The sequence below is a fragment of the Embiotoca jacksoni genome, unplaced genomic scaffold, assembly GCF_022577435.1.
Source record: "Embiotoca jacksoni isolate LCO1_2020_lvr unplaced genomic scaffold, fEmbJac1.0.p SCAF_9, whole genome shotgun sequence".
Lineage (NCBI taxonomy): Eukaryota > Metazoa > Chordata > Actinopteri > Embiotocidae > Embiotoca > Embiotoca jacksoni.
The window spans coordinates 9,809,083-9,828,532 of NW_027185447.1; the positions used below are offsets into that span (position 1 = coordinate 9,809,083).

Consider the following 19,450-nt stretch of genomic DNA (forward strand, 5'->3'; position numbering starts at 1 on the left):
TGTTTTTCACAGTGAATATCAATAAACTCATGTAGAGCAAAAATATTTTATTCAAATATATACACGTGGATATTAACTTTGAATATGCCAATGTGCATAGATAAACGGTTAATAGATGAAACATACAACTCACATTTTCTGAATAATCAATTAAGTAAACATTGCTGTTGAAAAACACAGAAATGTGCAAATGATCTAACAAACATCCATCCATCTGAAATGAAAAACGTCAACAATAAAACATGTTCTCGACATGGAAAGTACAAAAGTTAAAATGTTCAAAGGTTTATACAGCATATTGTATCTGACAGAAAAAAGCTGAAATTGGGAACTGGAAACCGAGCGATCCCAGGGACATGAGGTCAGCCCGGAGGATTCATGCCCTAACTTTTCTTCTGAGAGACCTTCTGATGAAAGCCTTCTCGTTCCATTGGTTGGGGGAAAGCATGTGGGTGCCATTATGGACACAAAGGACGGTCATCTCGTCAGCGTACTGAAGATTCTGCAGCAGCTGAAGACAAACACAGCAGGACAGGAAGTTCAGCAAAATAAGAGCGCAGACTTTCATGTGTGCACAAACATAAAACAGCAGATATACAGTTTCACACAAAAACAATGTAAACTTCCATCAAATTACTTTTTGGTCACTTGGGGGGGCCACAGAGACAAACTGCAAACTCAGTCGTGAACTTGTTGGCAAACATTTGCTTATTTACACATTGAGCTGTTAGGAAGCAACATTATCATGCACCTGAGGTGTGTTTTTGGTCATCTGATATGTTAGTTCAATAATGGCTCTCCTTAGAGCTCTGTTTCTGGTCTATGAACTCCTGAGGGAAATAATCAGACTCTTTCGCTGCTTAATGCCCCACAACGATTACCAGGTAGTCGCTAACTGCATCTGTCTGCCGTTTGGTGCTTACCAGGTAGCGTATAGTGGTGCTTTCTCACTAAAAACTGCCACAGGAAACAAACACGGTGAGAGTTAACTCTCTGTTGTCACCATCAGAGCAATCACGATTGTAAAAACACTCACTTTTGGTGTTATGAAGAAGTACTGGGATGTTGTCTCTTTGCAGGATGTGCGGACCACAATGTCAAAAACTCTTCTTTCATTTACAGGATCCATTCCCTAAAAAAAAAAAAATAATAAATAAAAAAGAGAGACATAAGCAAGCAGCGTCTACTGTTGTATTAATACTTGCAGGCAACTTATTTGGAAGTCTTAAAGTCCTTAAACACAAAATCATGGCTGCTCAAGGACAAATGTGTAGGAAAAGAGGGAAACATGAGCTCTTCACCTGGTTGATCTCATCCACCACTCTGAAGGGGCAGCGGTTGAGCTTCTGCAAGGCCATGAGGTACAACATCGTGGAGACGCTGCGCTCTCCTCCGCTCTGATGGTGAGCCGTCAGCTCGTGGAGCTGAGTGCTGCTGTGGAACTTCACCCGAATGCGGATCCCATACTTGTCATACTCCTCCTGCAGCAAGACACAGCAGGGGTAATAATTCAAATCTTATCGACTCACGTCAAGAAATATGTCCGTAAGAGGAAGGAGAGGTTTAGTTATCAATAATAGCGAGTTAATGAGCACAAATGTCTTTGTTGAATCATGTATTTGAATAAATAAAGTCACCAAACATGTACTCTCAGATCACCACCATTCAAAGGCAGGGTGAAAACTGTTTGTTATCATTTTAAATTTGAGAGGGAATCTTCAAGTTATCAATTGGAGCAGATTCATGCAGAATGAAAAATAAATGTGGAATAAAAAAATAAGGGGACATTTTGAATTTTTTTATTTGCCCACAATTTTGGCAAAAATATAAAAAATGGAATCATGTATTTGAATATTTCACAAAATTTTATACATTTTTAAAGGGTAATGTTCGTATTATTAATGACCAAATCTAAAAAGCCATCCCTATAAAAATAAAAAAAAATAAAAAAATCCATCATATATAAACTCGCATTGAATGAAGGGAAAAGACATCTAAAATCCCCCTTTAACAAAGAGATATCAGCTCAAGTGTGTGTTGGTACTGTTGCGTCTGCATTTACCTCATTCTCTGTATGCAGATCAACCTGTCCTACACACTGCATGGAGCGAAAGAAATCGCTGAACTTGTCATTTATCTGTTCAATCAGGCTCTTCAGAGGGTTCAGCCAGCGTTCCTTAGCCTGCGACACACACCAAAGTCATGAAACACACGTTTATATACACACACACACACACACACACACACACACACACACATTTGCCATTCTGTTACATAAAAAAATGACAAACTGAACCATCCCAATGAGGCTACAGCAGAATCATACAAATCACCTCTGATATGTTTTGTCGGTAGACGTTCAGGGCGTTGCTCCTTTCTTCCAGCTCTTTCTCCAGATGTTTGATCTCCTGGTCTCTTCTGTTGTACTCATCAACAACCTTCAAAGCCGAGACAATTAACAGGACAAATATTTACATTCTGAAGAAAGTAAAAAAGTTCACTGAATGTATTGCTAAGCATAAATTAGGAATAATAATCACATTTCGCTGTTGAGATTAAAAAGGCAGTTTGTAAGTGTCATTTTTCTTACAGAAGCAGTGTAGTCATTTGTACCACCATTGTTTTTGACTTACTTTACATAATTATTGCAGAAAATGTCAGTTCCAGTTGTTAAAAAAAACAAAAACAGTATTTTCGTTGAAGACTTCCAGGGCAGACAGATTATCCTGATACTTAAGTCATGACCATGCTTTTAAAAAAAATATTAACCCTTCCTAGGCCAATGAAAACCGGATTGTCACATGCGCTTACATTTTCGCTAAGACCGGTGAAGCACTCGGCTCTGGACCGCTCCTCATTCAGCATGCTGTCGATCTCGTCCAGTGTCTCAGGCAGCTTTGTGAAAGCCTGCATTGGCGGAAAAAAGAAAAAAAAAGAAGAAAAAAAAAAAGAACCACAAACAAATATTAATATTTTGTGCTCAAAACATCTCCTCAGCAGTGATTAAACTGCATGACAAAGATAACGCTCTATATATAGTGATAGAAGGGGAAGCTTGTTTCAATTATTCCGTGATGAACACTAACATTACGCAGGTCCTCAGATAACGGCTCGTTGAGTTGCATCCTGCAGCTCTCTCTTGCTTTTTTCAACATTCCTTTGCATTGTTCTGTCAGCTGTACCTTCCTCTGCTCCAGACGGAAGCAAATTTGCTGCAATGACACAGAGAAAGTTATGACAAACCAGCGGTACAGAGCGTGGTGTAAATGAAATACATGAGGCCACATCGTGGACACCGCAGCCGGTAGAATCTCATTGACATGAAGGCGTCGCCTCCTGGTCCTCAGTGTAGAGCGAGCCATCAGCCCCACCCTGCTTCAATAGTGGGGTAACTCTATGCCGGAAACACTTACATCAGTGGTCTTTAGTTGGGAGGTGCCTTCTCTACAGTCATTCTCCAACTTAGCCTTCTCCGCTGTCAGCCCCACGCTATCCAAACCCAGATGCACCTTCTCTATAGCCACCTTGGCTCGCAGCTGCAGGTGAAGGAGAGACAAGGAACGTGGAGGGAACAAAGTTTTAGTCAAGTTAAGAGAAAAAAAAAAAAAAAAAAAAGGCAGAGAAAGCTCATGAGGACAGCTTTGCACTCTCAAAGGAGGAAAGGACAACATTTTATTATATCAGTTTGACATACTGTTTTCTTGAAGGTACAGTTGAGGTGCAATAAAGACTGAAACATTGAAAACAGAAGCGAGCCAGATGCAGAAACAGTAATGAAGAAAGTACAACAGGCTATTGGATAGTATCTAAATTCATCAAAATTTCATATCTGAATGTCATCCTGCCACAGCCAACAAATGTAATGCAGTTGTTTGCAGGTTCTTGGTTAAACAAGCCACTTTTCCAATTCACAATTCAGCTCAAACCGTCTCGCCTTTTTTACAATTAGTCAAAAATTGAGGACACTACTTGGTACCTTGCTTGGTGTCACCTCCATCGAGGTTCTGAAGCGAGCCAAGTCTATACTAAAAAGGTGATGTTACGACCAGTGATTGGTCAAAGAGAATTGGTACCAGAGTTAATACCGTGTCATCATTACGCAACACAGGACATCTCGCACAAAGCTGCCAGCCGAGCTACAACAGCAGCTGCAATTATATTTTAGTCACCGCAATCCCTAAAACCCCGCCGTGGTCGACTGGGGAGTTGCAGATGTTCCTCCTCTGGTTGCCAACAAAAGGATCCAACGAGTGTCTTGTCTCACGTTGAAGATGACATCATAGTAGTTTCATGCATTGTTGCTATGACGAGCTACACTGAGGGGATTCTATCTGCACTGGAACACCAAATCAAGAAAAATACCTGGTGTCGATTCAAGTTTGAGCCGTGGCATGCGATGGAAAACCTGAGGAAGCTCACTTATTTATACCTTCATCTCGGTTGTGAATGCGGTGACTATCGCCACCTTCTGGGAATTGACAGCTGCAATTTTCTTTTTAGTTTCTTCTTCAATCTTCTTCAGGTCAATAGTACTCTTCTCCATCTCCCTCAGACTAAAACACAGGGACAGATAGCGTTAGATCTTTTTTTTTTTTTTTTTTTTAAATCAGCATAAACCAAACCAAAGCCTATTTACAGAGATGGTCCTCTAATATAACATGAAAAAAGTATAACATGATACAGAAGAAAACCATGCATGTCAGGCCTTTTGAGCATCAGGGGGCAGACGAACCTCAACTGCTTATTAGTGATTTTCTGCTCCAGTTGTCTCTTCTTCCCTTTTAGTTCTAACAGACGCTTCTTCTCTGCCAGCAGTTCATTGTCACGGCGCTCCAGAGTGACAGCTGCCTTCTGCAGGGTCTTCATCTGTTCATCACTCTCTCGTAACCTTGACTCATGGTCCTGGTCACAGCAGAGATTCGCAATTACACTTTCGCCTTTTAAACTCTTTCACAACAACATGTTGAAATGTCCCAATGCAATACACATTTACAGTTAAACTGGAGTTATAAAAACACAGAAGCTGAAGAAAAGGGTTTAAGCAGTGCGTATAACTTTGCTCATATTTGTCTCACCTTCATCTGCTGCTCCAGCTGCCGTTTCTCCCCAGCATCCACAGTGATACTGAGGTACTGGGAAGGAGGCACTGCAGAGTTACTGGTGCTTACATTGCCGGAGTATTTAGACCTCTTTATGGAGTACTTCTCTTCTGTTGTGTAAAACATCTTGAGGTTGAGCTCCTCAATCACCTGACGGAAGAAAAAGGGACAGAAAGATCAAGGTCAGCAGAGATCAATTTCTAATTTAAAAGTTGTATGCTGGGGACTTCAGGGGGAAAAAAACGTACGGCTGCGAGACTGCTCTTACCCAACGTATGGACTACATGTTAAATTCGGGAACTGGCACCATCACATCTCATTCATTTTATGCTTTCTCTCATAGTTTTTGCTTATTTTTCTCTCCACCCATTCACTCAAGTAGTTTCCATGCTTTCTTTTGCAGATATTTCAGTCCCTGGAGCTGCATGTCTCTGGTCTGCAATTACTGGCCACCAACACTTCATGTCTTGGATCTCTATGCTGCCCTTTTTTCTCTCTGCTCTAAAAATCACCATAACCAGTCAAGTCTGGTTCTGTCGGAAGGGTCTTCCTGGTAAAAGGGAGTTTTTCCTTCCCTCTGTCAGATGTTTTTCTCCATAAAAGGGGAGGTTTTTTTTCCTCTTAACTTATGTGGGATTGTTGGGTTCCTCTGTATAATATTGTAAAGTTCTGTTGTAAAGACTTTCCTGTGTTAAGTGCCCTGAAGTGTCGTGATTTGGCGCTATATACATTAAATTGAACCGATTTAATTACTTTGCATTTTTCAATTTAATTTCAACTTTCTGACATCTCTTAGTATAAGTTTGAGGAGTGACGTCTATTTACAAACCTCACCGACATATCCAGTCTCTACCACCACAGACGAGAAGACATTCTCACATCTATAATTCTCTGTTGTTCTGTTATGAGAACTTCAATAATGTGAGAAGAGGAACGTACCCTTCCAATCATGGTTTTGGTTTTATCACTGCCCAGCGGCACCTCCTGCACCCTGTACTGCTGACAGAGGTAACTCATCACCTCATCGGGGGCGTCAAAAATCTCACGGAGGTATGTGAAAAACCCCAAATCCCTGCAAACGAAAAGTATATGAAAAAAAACATTCAAAACAAAAAGGTAACGGTCACACAAATCAATCAATCTGCATAAATCCATGTGCTGTTGATTTTATGGGTGATTACATGTCAAGCAAAATCAGTTTCTCTCACCTTAGGGACTCAATATTTTTAAGTGGCTGCTTCTTAGAACACGACTCCGGTGGAGCAGAAATGGAGTTCACCCTCAAGTTCAACCTGTCACGGACCTGAAGGTCAGGAAAGATCAAACTTAATTTTGTCTTTGGCAGGTTAAAAATTAAGCTAAACTATAATCTTTCATCAAGATGTCTTTCATTGTGGGCACGACGCTGACCTCAGTCATGAACTGCTCCATGTCGTCTTTCCTCTGGAAGACAAACGCCCGCAGGTCACGGAATGAGATGTGGTTCTCCACAAACTTTGCAAAACGATGATCTTTCACATTGATCTGCGGGATAAAAAAAATAATTATCATTATCAACATGAAGAAGAAAACAAAAAAACAAGACTCTCCTGAAAAATTCCCAGAACATTTGTTTGAGACATTTAGATAAGAATCACTGCTGAGAAGAATTTACTCCAACAGCTAAAGAATAAAATCCACAAAAACAATCCAAACCCTCAGCGTTAAACTCTGATTGAGTCATCATGCTGTACTCACTGTGGGTAATACTTTTGATCCCCTTGTTTAGCATTTATCAGCAGCATATAAGCATACAGTTTACGTACGTGTCTTAAACATCTAGGCACATTTTTTATTAGTATAAATGTGTTTTACTATTTGCTCATTCATTTGTTAATACATCCACTCCAATTTATGGGAAGGAGAAGAGTTATGGTTTTTGAAATTACATGAATACACACATATCTGCTTACAACCACATTATGGTGTGTTACTGGGACCACTCACCACTAGCATCATGGGCTCGTGGACATTTCCCGTAAAGATGTGTTTGTTCTGCCGGAACCACTGGAGGGCAGTGTGTGTGTCTTTGTGGCATCCTCGCAGCTTCTCCTCTTTGGCGTTCATCATGTTGTTCACGTCACTGAGCTTCCTCTCCAACTCTGGCGAGTAAACCAACATATTCTACATGAACCATTTATCTGCAGTATATTTTTTTTTTTCTATTATGTGCTCCTTGATAATTAAATGTGTGAAAGGTAAACGTGATATATATAAAATAAAAAAAAAGAGATCTTTGTTTTTGTGAACCGTTTCTGAGGATACACGTTTGTGGAAAACTCACTTCTGCGTGCATCACAGAGGTTGTCCTTCTCCCTGCGCAGGTCGGCCTTCTCTCCTTCGATCTTGGCTCTCTCCTCCTGGTTGCGCCTCAGCTCGATGTTGACAGCATCGATCTGCGGAGTCACATCTGGTTGGTCACCAACTTTGGCGAGCTCCGCCTGCAAGTCTTCAATGGCTCGTCTGGTGTTGCTGATTGCTTTCCGGTGGTCTTCCTCCTCCATCTGCTTTTTTTGCAGCGCTAATTTTATGTCATCAATCTGTAAAGACGAGCAGGGAGATGAGACGGTTATTATGAACATTCTGCAGCTGCAAATAAAAGTCTGCTTTGTGCTGTGTTAAGGGCAAAATGGACGGAAAAAGTACAACGACATAATGCATGATTGTATGATAAATATAACAAACATTTATTGTATTTGTCAAATGGCACAATCTTTCCTGTAATGATACAAAACTAGGACTCTACGCTGATGAATGATTATCTTTGACGGCTCTCTGAGTAAAACAAGCACAGCCTCACCTGTTTGTTTTTGTGGTCCAACTGATCTTGCTTCTGTTTGCACTTTAGAGAGGCTTCTTTGATGGCACCAGTCTGAAAAACATCAACCGCATATTAAAAGGAGCCGTTTGTAAGATTTAGTGGCATTTAGGAGCGAGGTTGGAAATTAGACCCAACTGAACACTGCTGGTCTCTCCCTCCTCTTTCAAGCGAGGATCTATTGTGGACGTAAAACTTGAGAAAAATGCACAAGTCTCTCTCTGGAGACGTTGTTTGGTTTGTTCCTTCTGGGCTACTGTTCTGCCCTCTGTCTTTGAGTGCATGTAAAATAGGATATTTGGATTTTTGAGTACAGCATTTCCCCCTCTTGGTCATATATCAGCAGTAGTTGTAGAGCAGGGGATTTCCCTCAGGTCAATAAGGCAATGGTAGAGAGCACATGTGACTGCTTCTCCTGCTGCAATTTATCTTCAACATTGTTGCCTTGGACACTATTTGTCCTTAGATTTTTTTTGATATCACAAGGATAATATATTCTCTGTATACTTGTTTCGCTGCAAGTGACGTTCAAAAGTAACGTAATGGATAATAAGCATGGCTACAAGCTACTAATAAGTCCTGCCTTGTGACTCAGCATCTCTTGCTCCATAACTACATAGTCATATCAGTGTAATTAATATTGTTCGGTCCTGATTTGTGTCTGCATTTTGTGATTTGTTGCAGTTTTACAGTAATTGTTAATCTAACTGAATCCAAGAAAAGTTACACCTTGTGTTTTTTTGGAGGACTTCATACTTTTAGCCAACTGTCACACTCTGAAGAAGGATTACTTATTGCATGGACAGAATACCTACCGTGGGAACATGTTGCTGCAACATGGCCCGCAATGCGAACGAGGAAAATGCTCAAAACGTGCTCAAAAAGATGCAGGATCTCTATTTTCAATGATGTTAAACCTACTTTGTAACGGAATATAATTGAACTGTTTCACTGGTGTGCAAAAACCAACGTGTCTTCTTTAAGACCCAACTCAGAGAGTTGTAACATTTCTGTCACCTTAGCCTTTATCTGTGCCTGGATGGGCTTCAGCTGGTTGTCAATGTGCTGTATCTTCTTCAGCATGGGCGCCTGGGCATGCTTCAGGGCTGAGAGCTGCTTCCTGGCCTCGTCTCGCTCCTTCTTTACACCCTCAAGCTCCTTGCGGGCGTCCTCATACTCCTAGAAGCACGGGGAAACGGAAACAGAGCTAACACGGTCAAAAGACTTCTGGCTGTAGTTTGTGCCCATTCTTCTTTCTCTATTGTTCACATTGTTTAATGTCGACCACGCACCACCCACGGTTTTTTCTTCTCGAGCAACTCAATCACATCCAGATGCCTCTTCTTTTCGTAGTAGCGATTCACGTCATGTTTGTTTCTCTCGTTCCTCTGCTTGGCCTTCTCCAGGAAGTTCGCCTTCTCCTTCATGACGTTCTACAGAGAAACAAACCACCAGCAACAATGCAAATCTGGAAAGCTTGAGACACAGCTAACTTAACATCCTTTTAATGTGGGAAAGATTTAAATGATCTTCAGTAAAACTGTGATTTTGAAAGGTTAAAAATTAACCAGGGATGACCAACATACAGTTTAGAGGACATCTAGAATTAGATGTTAATTTAAACCGATATTCGGAAAACCAGATGGGATTTTATCATTGTAATTTTTCAATAGCTCGAGAGGAAAAATGTGTACTCAACATTTTTCCCACATCAAACTGTCTACACTGTGTTTGGTGTTGCCAGTGATATGACAAAGAAAAAAAATTGGTACAATCGGCACCTGCTGTCCATATAAGCTTTATGTTTACCTCCAGTTCTCGTTCTTTGTTGCGGAAGTTTTTGAGCTCGCAGTGGTACTCGTACATCTCTGGGGGTCCCACTGACTTCTCAGTTGCCTCCAACAACTCAATTTTGGACATCTTGGCAAACTCCCCCACTTTTTCCTGTGGTGAAAAACAAACCGCATCAACAGGAGGGAGGAAATCGGCGAGCAACTCCTCAGATGTTACTCAGCATCTGTGCAGCATTATAAGACATTGATACAGACGTACCTGAGGCAGAAACTGGCAGAGGTTGTTGACTTGGATATGCAAACTCTTGACCTCCTCTTCCACCATTTTCTGGTTGCAGTGTTTGTCATTTATCATCCACAGAGACTGATTGTTCTCTGCGTGGATTTCTCTTTGAATCACTACATTACCATCATTCTTGAACCTTCAATAACAACAAGGGGCTTGATTATACAATTAGACAGCAGTATTGCTAAAATCCTCATTTGGCTGATGTAAAATGTGAATCATGAATTGTCAGGATTAACCCTTGATTTCTAAACAGATTCATTAGTAATTTATGAACTTACAGTTCAATCTCAATGCAGCCTTTGTGGCACCCGCGTTTGACATAGAGCCCAACCTACAAACAGAGACAAAATAATATTCATCAACAGAATTATAATTCATTTGTCAGCTCTATTAAATGTAAAATAATTTGATTGACAGTAGGGCAAGGATCTGAGACACACCACCACATACGATGCACATACTGCTGTTTACCTTGTCGCCTCTGCCCAGAATAGCGGTCTTGCCAGCCAGACCAAGACAGATGGCACACACAATGCTCGACTTGCCAGTTCCATTAGCTCCAATAATCACATTCAGATTGGGGCCAGGATACACCACAGAGTGGTCATAGGTCCTGTCAGAGTTCAAGGAAGATATTTCAAGTTTTCTTGCGGGTTTTTTTTATAGCAACACTTTGACTACAGGCCACCTCCACCAATATAATAAAAAAAAATAATGTACTTTAAAGATTGAAAGTACGTTATAAATAATGTGAAGAAAATATTAGAAACTAAATATAAAGCAGGTCAACAGTGTCACAAACTGCAGCCTCCAAAATGCTGTTGTGGAAAGTACCTTAGTATGTTTACTCAAGTACTGTCCATAAGTATAATTTTGAAGTACTTGTACTTGAGTGTTTCCATGTGATGCTACCTTATACTTCCACTCCATCACTTTTAGGATGAGGATTTGACACACAGATAAGCTTTTAAAATACAACAATTGGGTCCCACAAAAAGCAGTGTAGTATCTGGGTCACATTTCCGATGTCTGCGAGTTAACAGCATCACCAAATAGTGATTTGTTTTCATTTTGATAAATGCTCATAATATCAAATATCTCATCTAAATCAAAAAATAGAGCTGGTTCAAAACTGAAAATAGATTTTGGAGCTTGGTTTTTTCTTCTTTCCTCTCCCAGTACTCATCTGATGACCATTATGTATCTGCTTTCCCTGTATTCAAACTAGCTCCACCTGCAGCAGCTACAACAGTAACATGCTTTACTACTAATAATCTAATGATGTCATATATATATATATATATATCAGTGGCAAAACCAGTATTTTTACTTTAATTGCATTTTGCTGCTAATACTAATGTACTCAAGCTGGATTTTTCATGGAGGACTTTTACTTGTGATGGAGTTGTTGTTTTTTTTACATGCCGTATTGATACTTTTAGTGAGCATTTTAAAACTCAAAAGGGCAGACTTGTTGTACAGCTGTAGTATCAGACTACAGTGGTTTTAATCAGGTGAACCTGATGAACTGAAAACTCAACGTTTAGATTCCGTGAAGTGGAAATTCATAGAAATAGTCTTTAGTCCGCTTCCTTTAGGTTTGATTAGGACTCCAGTTCAACACCTAACTTTAAACTATCCTTTAATTAAGATTTGATCGCAACTCGAGTAAAACGATTTGATTTGGACTTGATTTGATGACTTATGCGATATGACTACGTGACATCACGTGACTGCCGTGGAGCCCGTGCAGCCGTCACCTGGGTCCTGGTAGTTCACCTGGGTCTTGGTAGTTCACCTGGGTCCTGGTAGTTCACCCGGGTGGAGACGCCACCTGTGCACGTTTTACATGGCGGTACCAGGCAGTGTGAACGTGTTAGCCTGTGTGTTAGCTTAGCCGTGCGTCTCCCATCTATCAGCAGGCTCAACGTGGTTTTCGAGGCGACCCGCAGTTTCGGTTTACAGACATTTCCCTGCGTTGCTGATTGGCGGCTTGAGGAGCGGCAACTTACAGGAAGTTTTTCATGCTGATGCGAAGTATGGATCCCTCAACAAACCGAGCCCCTTCTCCGGCTTCAGCGGGCTTACTGTCCGGGAACATGCCTGCAGCCTTCGACGATGAAGTTTGTGAGCTCCTGTTGGACACTGACATGGCATTACTGTGAACGGAGCGAGTCGTGCTGCGCTCCAGGTGTTTCTGCCAGTGAGCATCCGCCAAAAAAAAAAATAAAAAAAAATCTTGATTGTTGTCCACGGGAGCGCGCACCCGCTGTTAAAGCGGTATCGCCCTGTTTATATTTGTCCACAGCTGCTGTGAATTGGGTCAAACGGTCAAAACGTGCAAAAAATAAATAAATAAAAATAAAAATAAAAAATACACACGTTAGTTTATGTCCGTGGTGATAGCAGCGGGCTGTCTTCGCGAAACTGACTGGAAATTAAAAGTCATTTTTGAGACAGTCACAATAATAACAACCATCGGGCACGTTCACGTTCGTCCTCGCGCGCTTTCCTCAGGTTGTTGCTGAAAGCTGGTTGGACAAAATGGCTCGCAGGAAGTCTGACGTCATCGTCAAAGTTAACGTTTATTATCGCGAGACAAACGTGTTGCGCTGCTTAATGCGAGCGTGGAATAAAACAAAGAAATGAAAGGTCCGCAGCACGTGTCAAACTAAATGTATTACGGATATAAACGGAATACAAAAAGGCAGACAGACAATTTTGATGACTCGGCAGATTTTAATGTGCAGGTGATAAGATACCGTGTTAGAACAAGAGCTTTCCTCTGAAATTCAACATCAGATATAAAAGGTTTTGAAAGGATTTAGCAAGTCAGGATTTAAAATAGTACAAATTCTTGTGAATTCAGTACAGAAAGAATAAACTGTTTGTCACCTATTCCTTCATTATATATCCAAAAATATTTTGGATAGACCATATGAATTTTATGAGAAGGACTGAATGGATGAGCCAACCACAAGATAAAGACTATATTTTCACTGTGCAACTGATTTGACTTAAGGAGGCACACAAATAAATACATACATTATTGGACAGATGCCAGTCACTTTGGATGGAAGTATTAGAATAAAGCACCAAAACAGGCTCTATATATATATTTCAGTTTTTCTTGGAAATCATTTTCTTTTTAACCCTTGTGTTGTCCTCGGGTCAAAATGACCCACAGCTGTGTTCAACCAAGTTCTATTTTATTTCTATATTTCTTTGGGATCATTGGTCATCATTCTTTAAAAGAAACCCCCACAGCCTCCTTGTCGCCAATGATCCCCCCAAAAAAATATAAAAATAAAATAGAAATTGGTTGAACACAGCTGCGGGTCATTTTGACCCGAGGACAACACGAGGGTTAAACATCCCTGTTATGAAGCCTGACTGTTGGTTCCTGACTGCAAAACACATGTTTACACTGTACTGTGACTTTCTATGTAAGCCACCATGATCATGATTCATGATCACGTCCTATAAAGAATATTTTCTCACCATACTCAGTAAACCATTTAATGTGAACGCCTGCACTCCTAATTCCCTCAGATGTCCCTCCATCCCATCTCAACGAGGCCACGTGCTGCATTCACTTGTTCTTTGTTATTAGTTTGCTCCGGAACCATGACGACAGCAACTTAATCCACGGTGCGCGTGCTCTGTAGGTCTCTCTAGTTTACTTAAAAGAACATGCATGTTGTGATAACTAGTCTTCTTAACCGGCAGTATTTCAGCTATAAAAGCCCTGGACGTTCTTCGTCAGCCTGAATGAATCGTTACTGTCCACATTAAAGTGTTCCAGTAAAAGTTTGGACTTAATGAAACGTGATCTCGAGAGTCTCGCGAGATTTCTAACGTGATCTCGCTCACCTCGGGCCCCGGCTGCTTTCCGGCTGTGGTTAGATCAGAATCGCTTCTTTACTCATTGTCCATTGTGAAGCCTGAGATGAACCCAAACTCACCCAGAACTAGTATATCTGATCAAATTCATCACCTCTGACCACAGCACGAAGCGTGGAGGCCCCGGAGGTGACATCTCGCCAGCTGCTCATCGCCAACGGTGGCTCGCGAGCGCTTTTCCTATCATCTCCGATCAGAGCAGAGCCGAACTCAGATCAGATCAAATAAGATCACTGTGTAGGTTTTTTTTTATATAACAGAAACGTGTATACATATATATATCACAAACACACAGACAGACACCACGTTCGCTCACTCAGTCACCGATCAGTCGCACACACACACACACACGCCATTCAAACTGTGAAAGGAGGAACTTCCGGGTCTGGTTTATAGCTAAAAGCCGCAAGGAATCATGGGACATTGAAAGTAAACGACAGTAGTATGTCGCCCTCTTGTGACTATTATTGAAAACAACGACATTCTTCTTTTTAAATGATATTTCCTACATGAAAACAACAAAGTACACATTTACAGTAAGACAGAAAAAGTGTCGCTTAATTTTAAAAGCAATACATATTAATACAGCAAAGCAGAATCAAGTTTAATACATATATTCAAGGAAATATGTAAGTGGATTTACATGAAGTGATAACAGAGGAGTGATGTGTAAATGTATTGGAAATATAATTGAAAAAAACAACTAATTATTTAATATGTGGGCTGTGTTAAAAAAAAATAAAAAAAAATTCTGCTGTCACAGCATATTCCAAAAATGGATTTCTCATAACATTTACACATACAATGAATGAAAAAGGAATGACATGGTCCTCAGTTCAAACTGTAGGAATATATATATATAAAGCAAAGACAAAAAGTAGTTTTATAGCATATTTTTTTAGCTGAAGTAGGTTTCACTGATATAAACGTGGTATTGGAGCATTTGTCAGTTTTGATTAAGGAAAAGACTGCTTTGGTTGTAAATACATACATAAATACATACACAGAGTGGGTTGTATATATGTATTGTTTATATGTATAACCTGTCAGTTTATCAAAATAAGGTTGTTCAGTAAAAGGCTCACAAACCACATGAATTTGTGCAAAAACGAAATGTGAATTTAAAGTACACACACACACACACACACACACACACACACACACACACACACACACACACACACACACACACACAAACAATTATCTGGCTTCAAAATCAACAAAAATGTGAATAGTGTGTTTTGAAAGAATCAACTGGTCACATGCCCATGCAGTGCACACGTATAACATGTCTCTCTTTTTTGGGCCTATTCTGTTGTTCATATCCAAATTTGTTTAGACGTTTTACATGCCGAATCAGTGAATGGAGCAAGAAATTAGCCAATTGGCTGGATGTCCTATATGAATGACAAATGTTTCATTTCTTTGACATAGGTCATGTAACCCCTGTGTTGTCATTTTAGATTAACAAACAAATATGAAATAAAGCTCATAGTATTTAATTTTGGGCTGCTGTGGGGTGTTGCTTAGTTTGTCTGTTGCATATGCAGTGTGACCTTTGAGAAGCACTTTTTTGAGAATGTTGATTGGACACTGCTGATGTTTAAATGTAGGAAACACAGTACTGCAACTAACTGTTAGACTTTTGTTCTAAGTCCCGAAGAAAAAAAAAAAAACAACAGAGTGAAAAAACGGACTTCTTCACACTATATGTTGATTCATCTGAAACTCTTTGTTGCTGCAGGCTCTGTCAGTATAGATGAGTGCTAGAGGAGTCGTCTGGTAACAGTACTGTGCTAGGCCGGTTTTAAGCTGCATTTGTGTCAGCGGCAATTAACTAATCTAGCGTCCTATCCCCAGTGGGGGCTGTGAGGTAATCTTGAATGGCGTAATGAGATTTCAGTGTCTACTACCACTAGTGACCACTGCTAGGTGGCACATTGAGTCTGTGGAGCACTAATCAACAACAATATGTTGGCCTTGGCTGCAGCAGAGAAGCAGACAACAGAGAGACTGAAAGAGGACGTGTAATTCTTTTAACAATGAACTAAATCAGGAACACTGTAACTGGACACAAACAGTGGACCTCCACCATCCTGCCATGGAGGGGTCAACTGCAAAAAAAGTGAGTTCCTGCAAATTGTTTTCTGACGGCATCACTGCTGACTGGTGAGCGAGAGGCCAGCGTCTGGTTGGTGACCATCTGTCACGGGTTTAGCTGACTTTTGGTCAGGTCGTAGCCTCAGTGACTTTACAGTGGTGGTTCATTTAGATTTCTGTGTGGAGACGTTCCATACGGCTTCATGTTATTTATGCTATGACAAAAACATACCTTCAGGATAGTGTGTGTTGTCATTCATGTTTATGAATATCTGAGGATATTCAACACATGATCTATTGTATATGTTTTGATAGTGCACACATTTAAATCTTCAATTTCTCAGGTCAGGTTTGACAACCAATGGAGCCTCATGTTGTACAAGACACCTGTGAGATAACACTGCTGTAATATAAAAGCATTGTTGTTGCTATTTTAATGGATGCAGCATGGTCAACATAATTACATTATAAGGTCTTCTGAGGGTTTGGATAATTATACGCCAGGGTGACGAGCTTAAAAAAAAAACAAGGAAGGTAGTCATCTGACAGCTACAATACAGAGATTAATGGACTAAAATGAAACCATTTTTATTTATTTATCTTTGTCTACGCCATACTGTGTTCCTTAGTATCTCACTGCTACATAGAAGAGTCAGCTTGTGACAATATAGTTCAAAGCTCTGTGGCAGCTGGTTGGAGAAATTTTGAAATCAGGTGGAGTGATTTTAATCCATCGCTGCCCTGCAGGCATGAAAGGAACAGTAGCGTTCATCAGGTCAGACACCTGGCAGGTTGTATCCCAGCTCAACCACCCAGCAGGGGCCCGAAGAACAACAGGATCTGGAGGCTTATGTAGGTGACAGGAACAGTAAAAGGCATGATCCTAAATACTGCCTGAGGCTCATAATGTCCAGCTTTAGTACAGTTTATGACAGAGACTTTGTCTTATACGCTGGCTTGACTTTGTCTTTGTCAGAACAGTCACAACGGCATCTACCATCTGCTCACTGCTCAATGTGTCCCTTTTCTCCTGCTATCTGGTTTCAGTAGGTGTGGCAGATACATCTATCTGATTGTGTTATAGTGTGTCGTGCCAAGCTTTCATCCCTGTTGTTATGTTAATTAATTAAGATATAGTAATGCTTTATAAATATATTCATGTTTTGCCAAAGACACTGTAAGGCTGAAGCTACATGACTGTCTGACTGTCTGACAGAGCTGTTATATCACCGTTGTAAACACAGCTCACCTGCTTAAGCAGCACAGCAGGCACTCTCTCTTTTAGCCTTTATCTAATTATACCCTCTGTCCAATCAGGGAAGAGCAAAATAAAGATGTTTTGACAAACCGGTTTCAGTACGTCAGTGTATCATGTTTAGCTCAGGTAGTCACTGTCAAATGATTTACTTGTGAAATTTCTAACAGGGTTTTACTTTCTTTTTTTTCTTACCCTTCAAATTTCATAGAAACCAGGATATGGACATCACAAAAAAGGTAAAACACGAAAATAAAAACAAGTCCACATACAGTTGATGATGGATTAGAATATTTGATTGAAAGCAGTATCACTGACATGTTACTAAAAAGATATTTAATCTATTCAATATATCAAATACTGCATCTTTGGAAATATACTTGAATGATATTTTGATATTATTTTGGCCACATCTGATTGTTAGATCAGAATTAATTTAATAGAATTACATTTATCATTAAGTACAAAGTGAAAACAAACTGATTCCATAATAGTTGAATATTTCTGAATAAGTAATGTGATTTATTTTGTTTTTAAATTGAAATAGCCAAAGTGTCACTGAAATTATTAGATGTGTTTCCTTTTGATTAATTAACAACTTTGTGACTCAAATAATCAAGAATATACAAAATCTATTAGCATTTAGGCCAGTAGTTGAAGTAAGTCAAACATTTTTCTGTTTGTTCCTTTTACGAATAATCTATAGTTGGTTATTTTTGTAGTAATTTATCTGACCTGAGGATTTATATGTATTTACTGTACATGTGTTCCTCAGAAATCTCCGTTGGCCATGCGACTCTGTACCGTCAGTCGGCAGGCTCCAACGGTGACGAGATTGTTCAACCCAGGAGACTGAATGGGTCCTCTGCAGACCCGCCAACCTACCAGAACCTGCACCGGGAGCTGCTGCTCAGTCACAAACGGTAAAGGAGGTCAAACACTGAAAACACTTTCACTCTCTGGTCTAAATGTTGCAACTGAAACAGAGCAGGGCAGGTGGTTTGTGTTTGAGTGTGTAACTGTGGCTCTGACTTTACGTACAGGGGCCTGCTGCTGGAGGAGAAACCAGAGCTGACGCGAGTGTTGGAGCAACGCAGATTAGAGCTTCACAAAGAAGAGGAGATGGCACAACGGCGGCCCTCAGACCTGGAGACGGAGCTCCGCAAGAGGCAGCAGAAACTTCAAGCGGTCAGAGACATATAACACACAGCTGAGAGAGTTCAAAAAGTATTGTTAAAATACATCTATATTCACTTTGGGCTAAAACTCATGTGGGATCTGTTAGTGTTGAGAGGGTTTGACATAATTTGAAGTCATGAAATTTCCATAGCCATATTTATATTAATAATAGTAATACCTTTACTTTATGGCAGAGTCTCCTGAATATAGTGACATTTAGATCCTGGGACATCTACAAACTCTTTTTAAACTTTGGTGATGGAAACGTTGTGAGGGTAAACTGCGGGTGACGCTGCCGGGCTGAGAGCTGATATGCTGATGTGTCCTTGGTTTTTCCAGTACGAGCAGGAGGAGATAAGGCGGCGGGAGGACGAGCAGAAGATCCCGGAGTTTGTCCGTGTAAAGGACAACCTGAGGCGCACACAGACGTTTGAGCAGTGAGGTCCCAAGGCTCCCATCAGCCCCCGCAACATCTCACCATGATGGCCCTAAAGCTATATGTTCACTGACTGCTGATCTACACATACAAAAAAAAAAATTCATCCCACAAGCACCAGCTTGCTTCACATTTCTTAGTGCATTTAAAATTGCATTTTGAAATATAAAAATTTGTGTAAAGAATCATTCATACCAGGCCAAAATAATCTGTTTGTCATCAGGGAACAGAAGTGCTCATTTTTGTATTCAGAATTATGTGGATTAATATTGGTTAAGAGAAAGCTACTTCTGTTCTAAGGCTCGATATTTTTTATGTTTTGTATGGTCATTATACTTTTTTTTTTTTTTTTTCAAATCAGTTTTCCCAATTCGTCTTCCTGGATTGAAGGAGCATGAACCCGTCTTATTGTTTTAGTCATTAAAAGGGACACATCAATTTAGCCTGATTCTTTACTTTGTAAGACCGCTACGCAAACAGAAACATTTTCAACACCACTGTTTTCTATCAATAAAAGCCCCCAGCAATATAAATGTGCA

At 40.3% G+C, this 19,450-nt stretch overlaps 2 protein-coding genes and 1 non-coding gene across 3 annotated transcripts; 1 reads left to right on the forward strand and 2 right to left on the reverse strand.

Annotated features, from left to right (window-relative positions):
- Positions 1-32: 32 nt before the first annotated feature.
- On the reverse strand, positions 33-13,230 carry smc5 (structural maintenance of chromosomes 5). The gene is made up of 24 exons (XM_069141033.1): positions 12,051-13,230; positions 10,510-10,651; positions 10,317-10,369; positions 10,009-10,171; positions 9,766-9,900; positions 9,249-9,389; positions 8,974-9,135; positions 7,939-8,010; positions 7,423-7,678; positions 7,086-7,240; positions 6,510-6,623; positions 6,308-6,402; positions 6,039-6,171; positions 5,076-5,249; positions 4,733-4,902; positions 4,430-4,553; positions 3,414-3,536; positions 3,087-3,212; positions 2,812-2,907; positions 2,334-2,438; positions 2,063-2,182; positions 1,302-1,481; positions 1,037-1,132; positions 33-511 (listed from the first exon to the last, which is right to left on the reverse strand). The coding sequence occupies exons 1-24, from the start codon at positions 12,188-12,190 to the stop codon at positions 377-379; spliced, it is 3,210 nt and encodes a 1,069-aa protein (XP_068997134.1). The 5' UTR covers positions 12,191-13,230; the 3' UTR covers positions 33-376.
- A 710-nt stretch (positions 13,231-13,940) lies between these two features.
- Positions 13,941-14,313, reverse strand: LOC138193559 (small Cajal body-specific RNA 2). Its single transcript, XR_011177878.1, has one exon. It is a non-coding gene; the product is annotated as a small Cajal body-specific RNA 2 (non-coding RNA).
- Positions 14,314-16,042: 1,729 nt separating this feature from the next.
- Positions 16,043-18,936, forward strand: LOC138193366 (protein FAM107B). The gene is made up of 5 exons (XM_069141363.1): positions 16,043-16,066; positions 17,508-17,535; positions 18,072-18,219; positions 18,340-18,484; positions 18,815-18,936. Exons 1-5 carry the CDS (start codon positions 16,043-16,045, stop codon positions 18,914-18,916), a joined length of 447 nt encoding a protein of 148 aa, XP_068997464.1. The 3' UTR covers positions 18,917-18,936.
- The last annotated feature ends 514 nt before the right edge of the window (positions 18,937-19,450 follow it).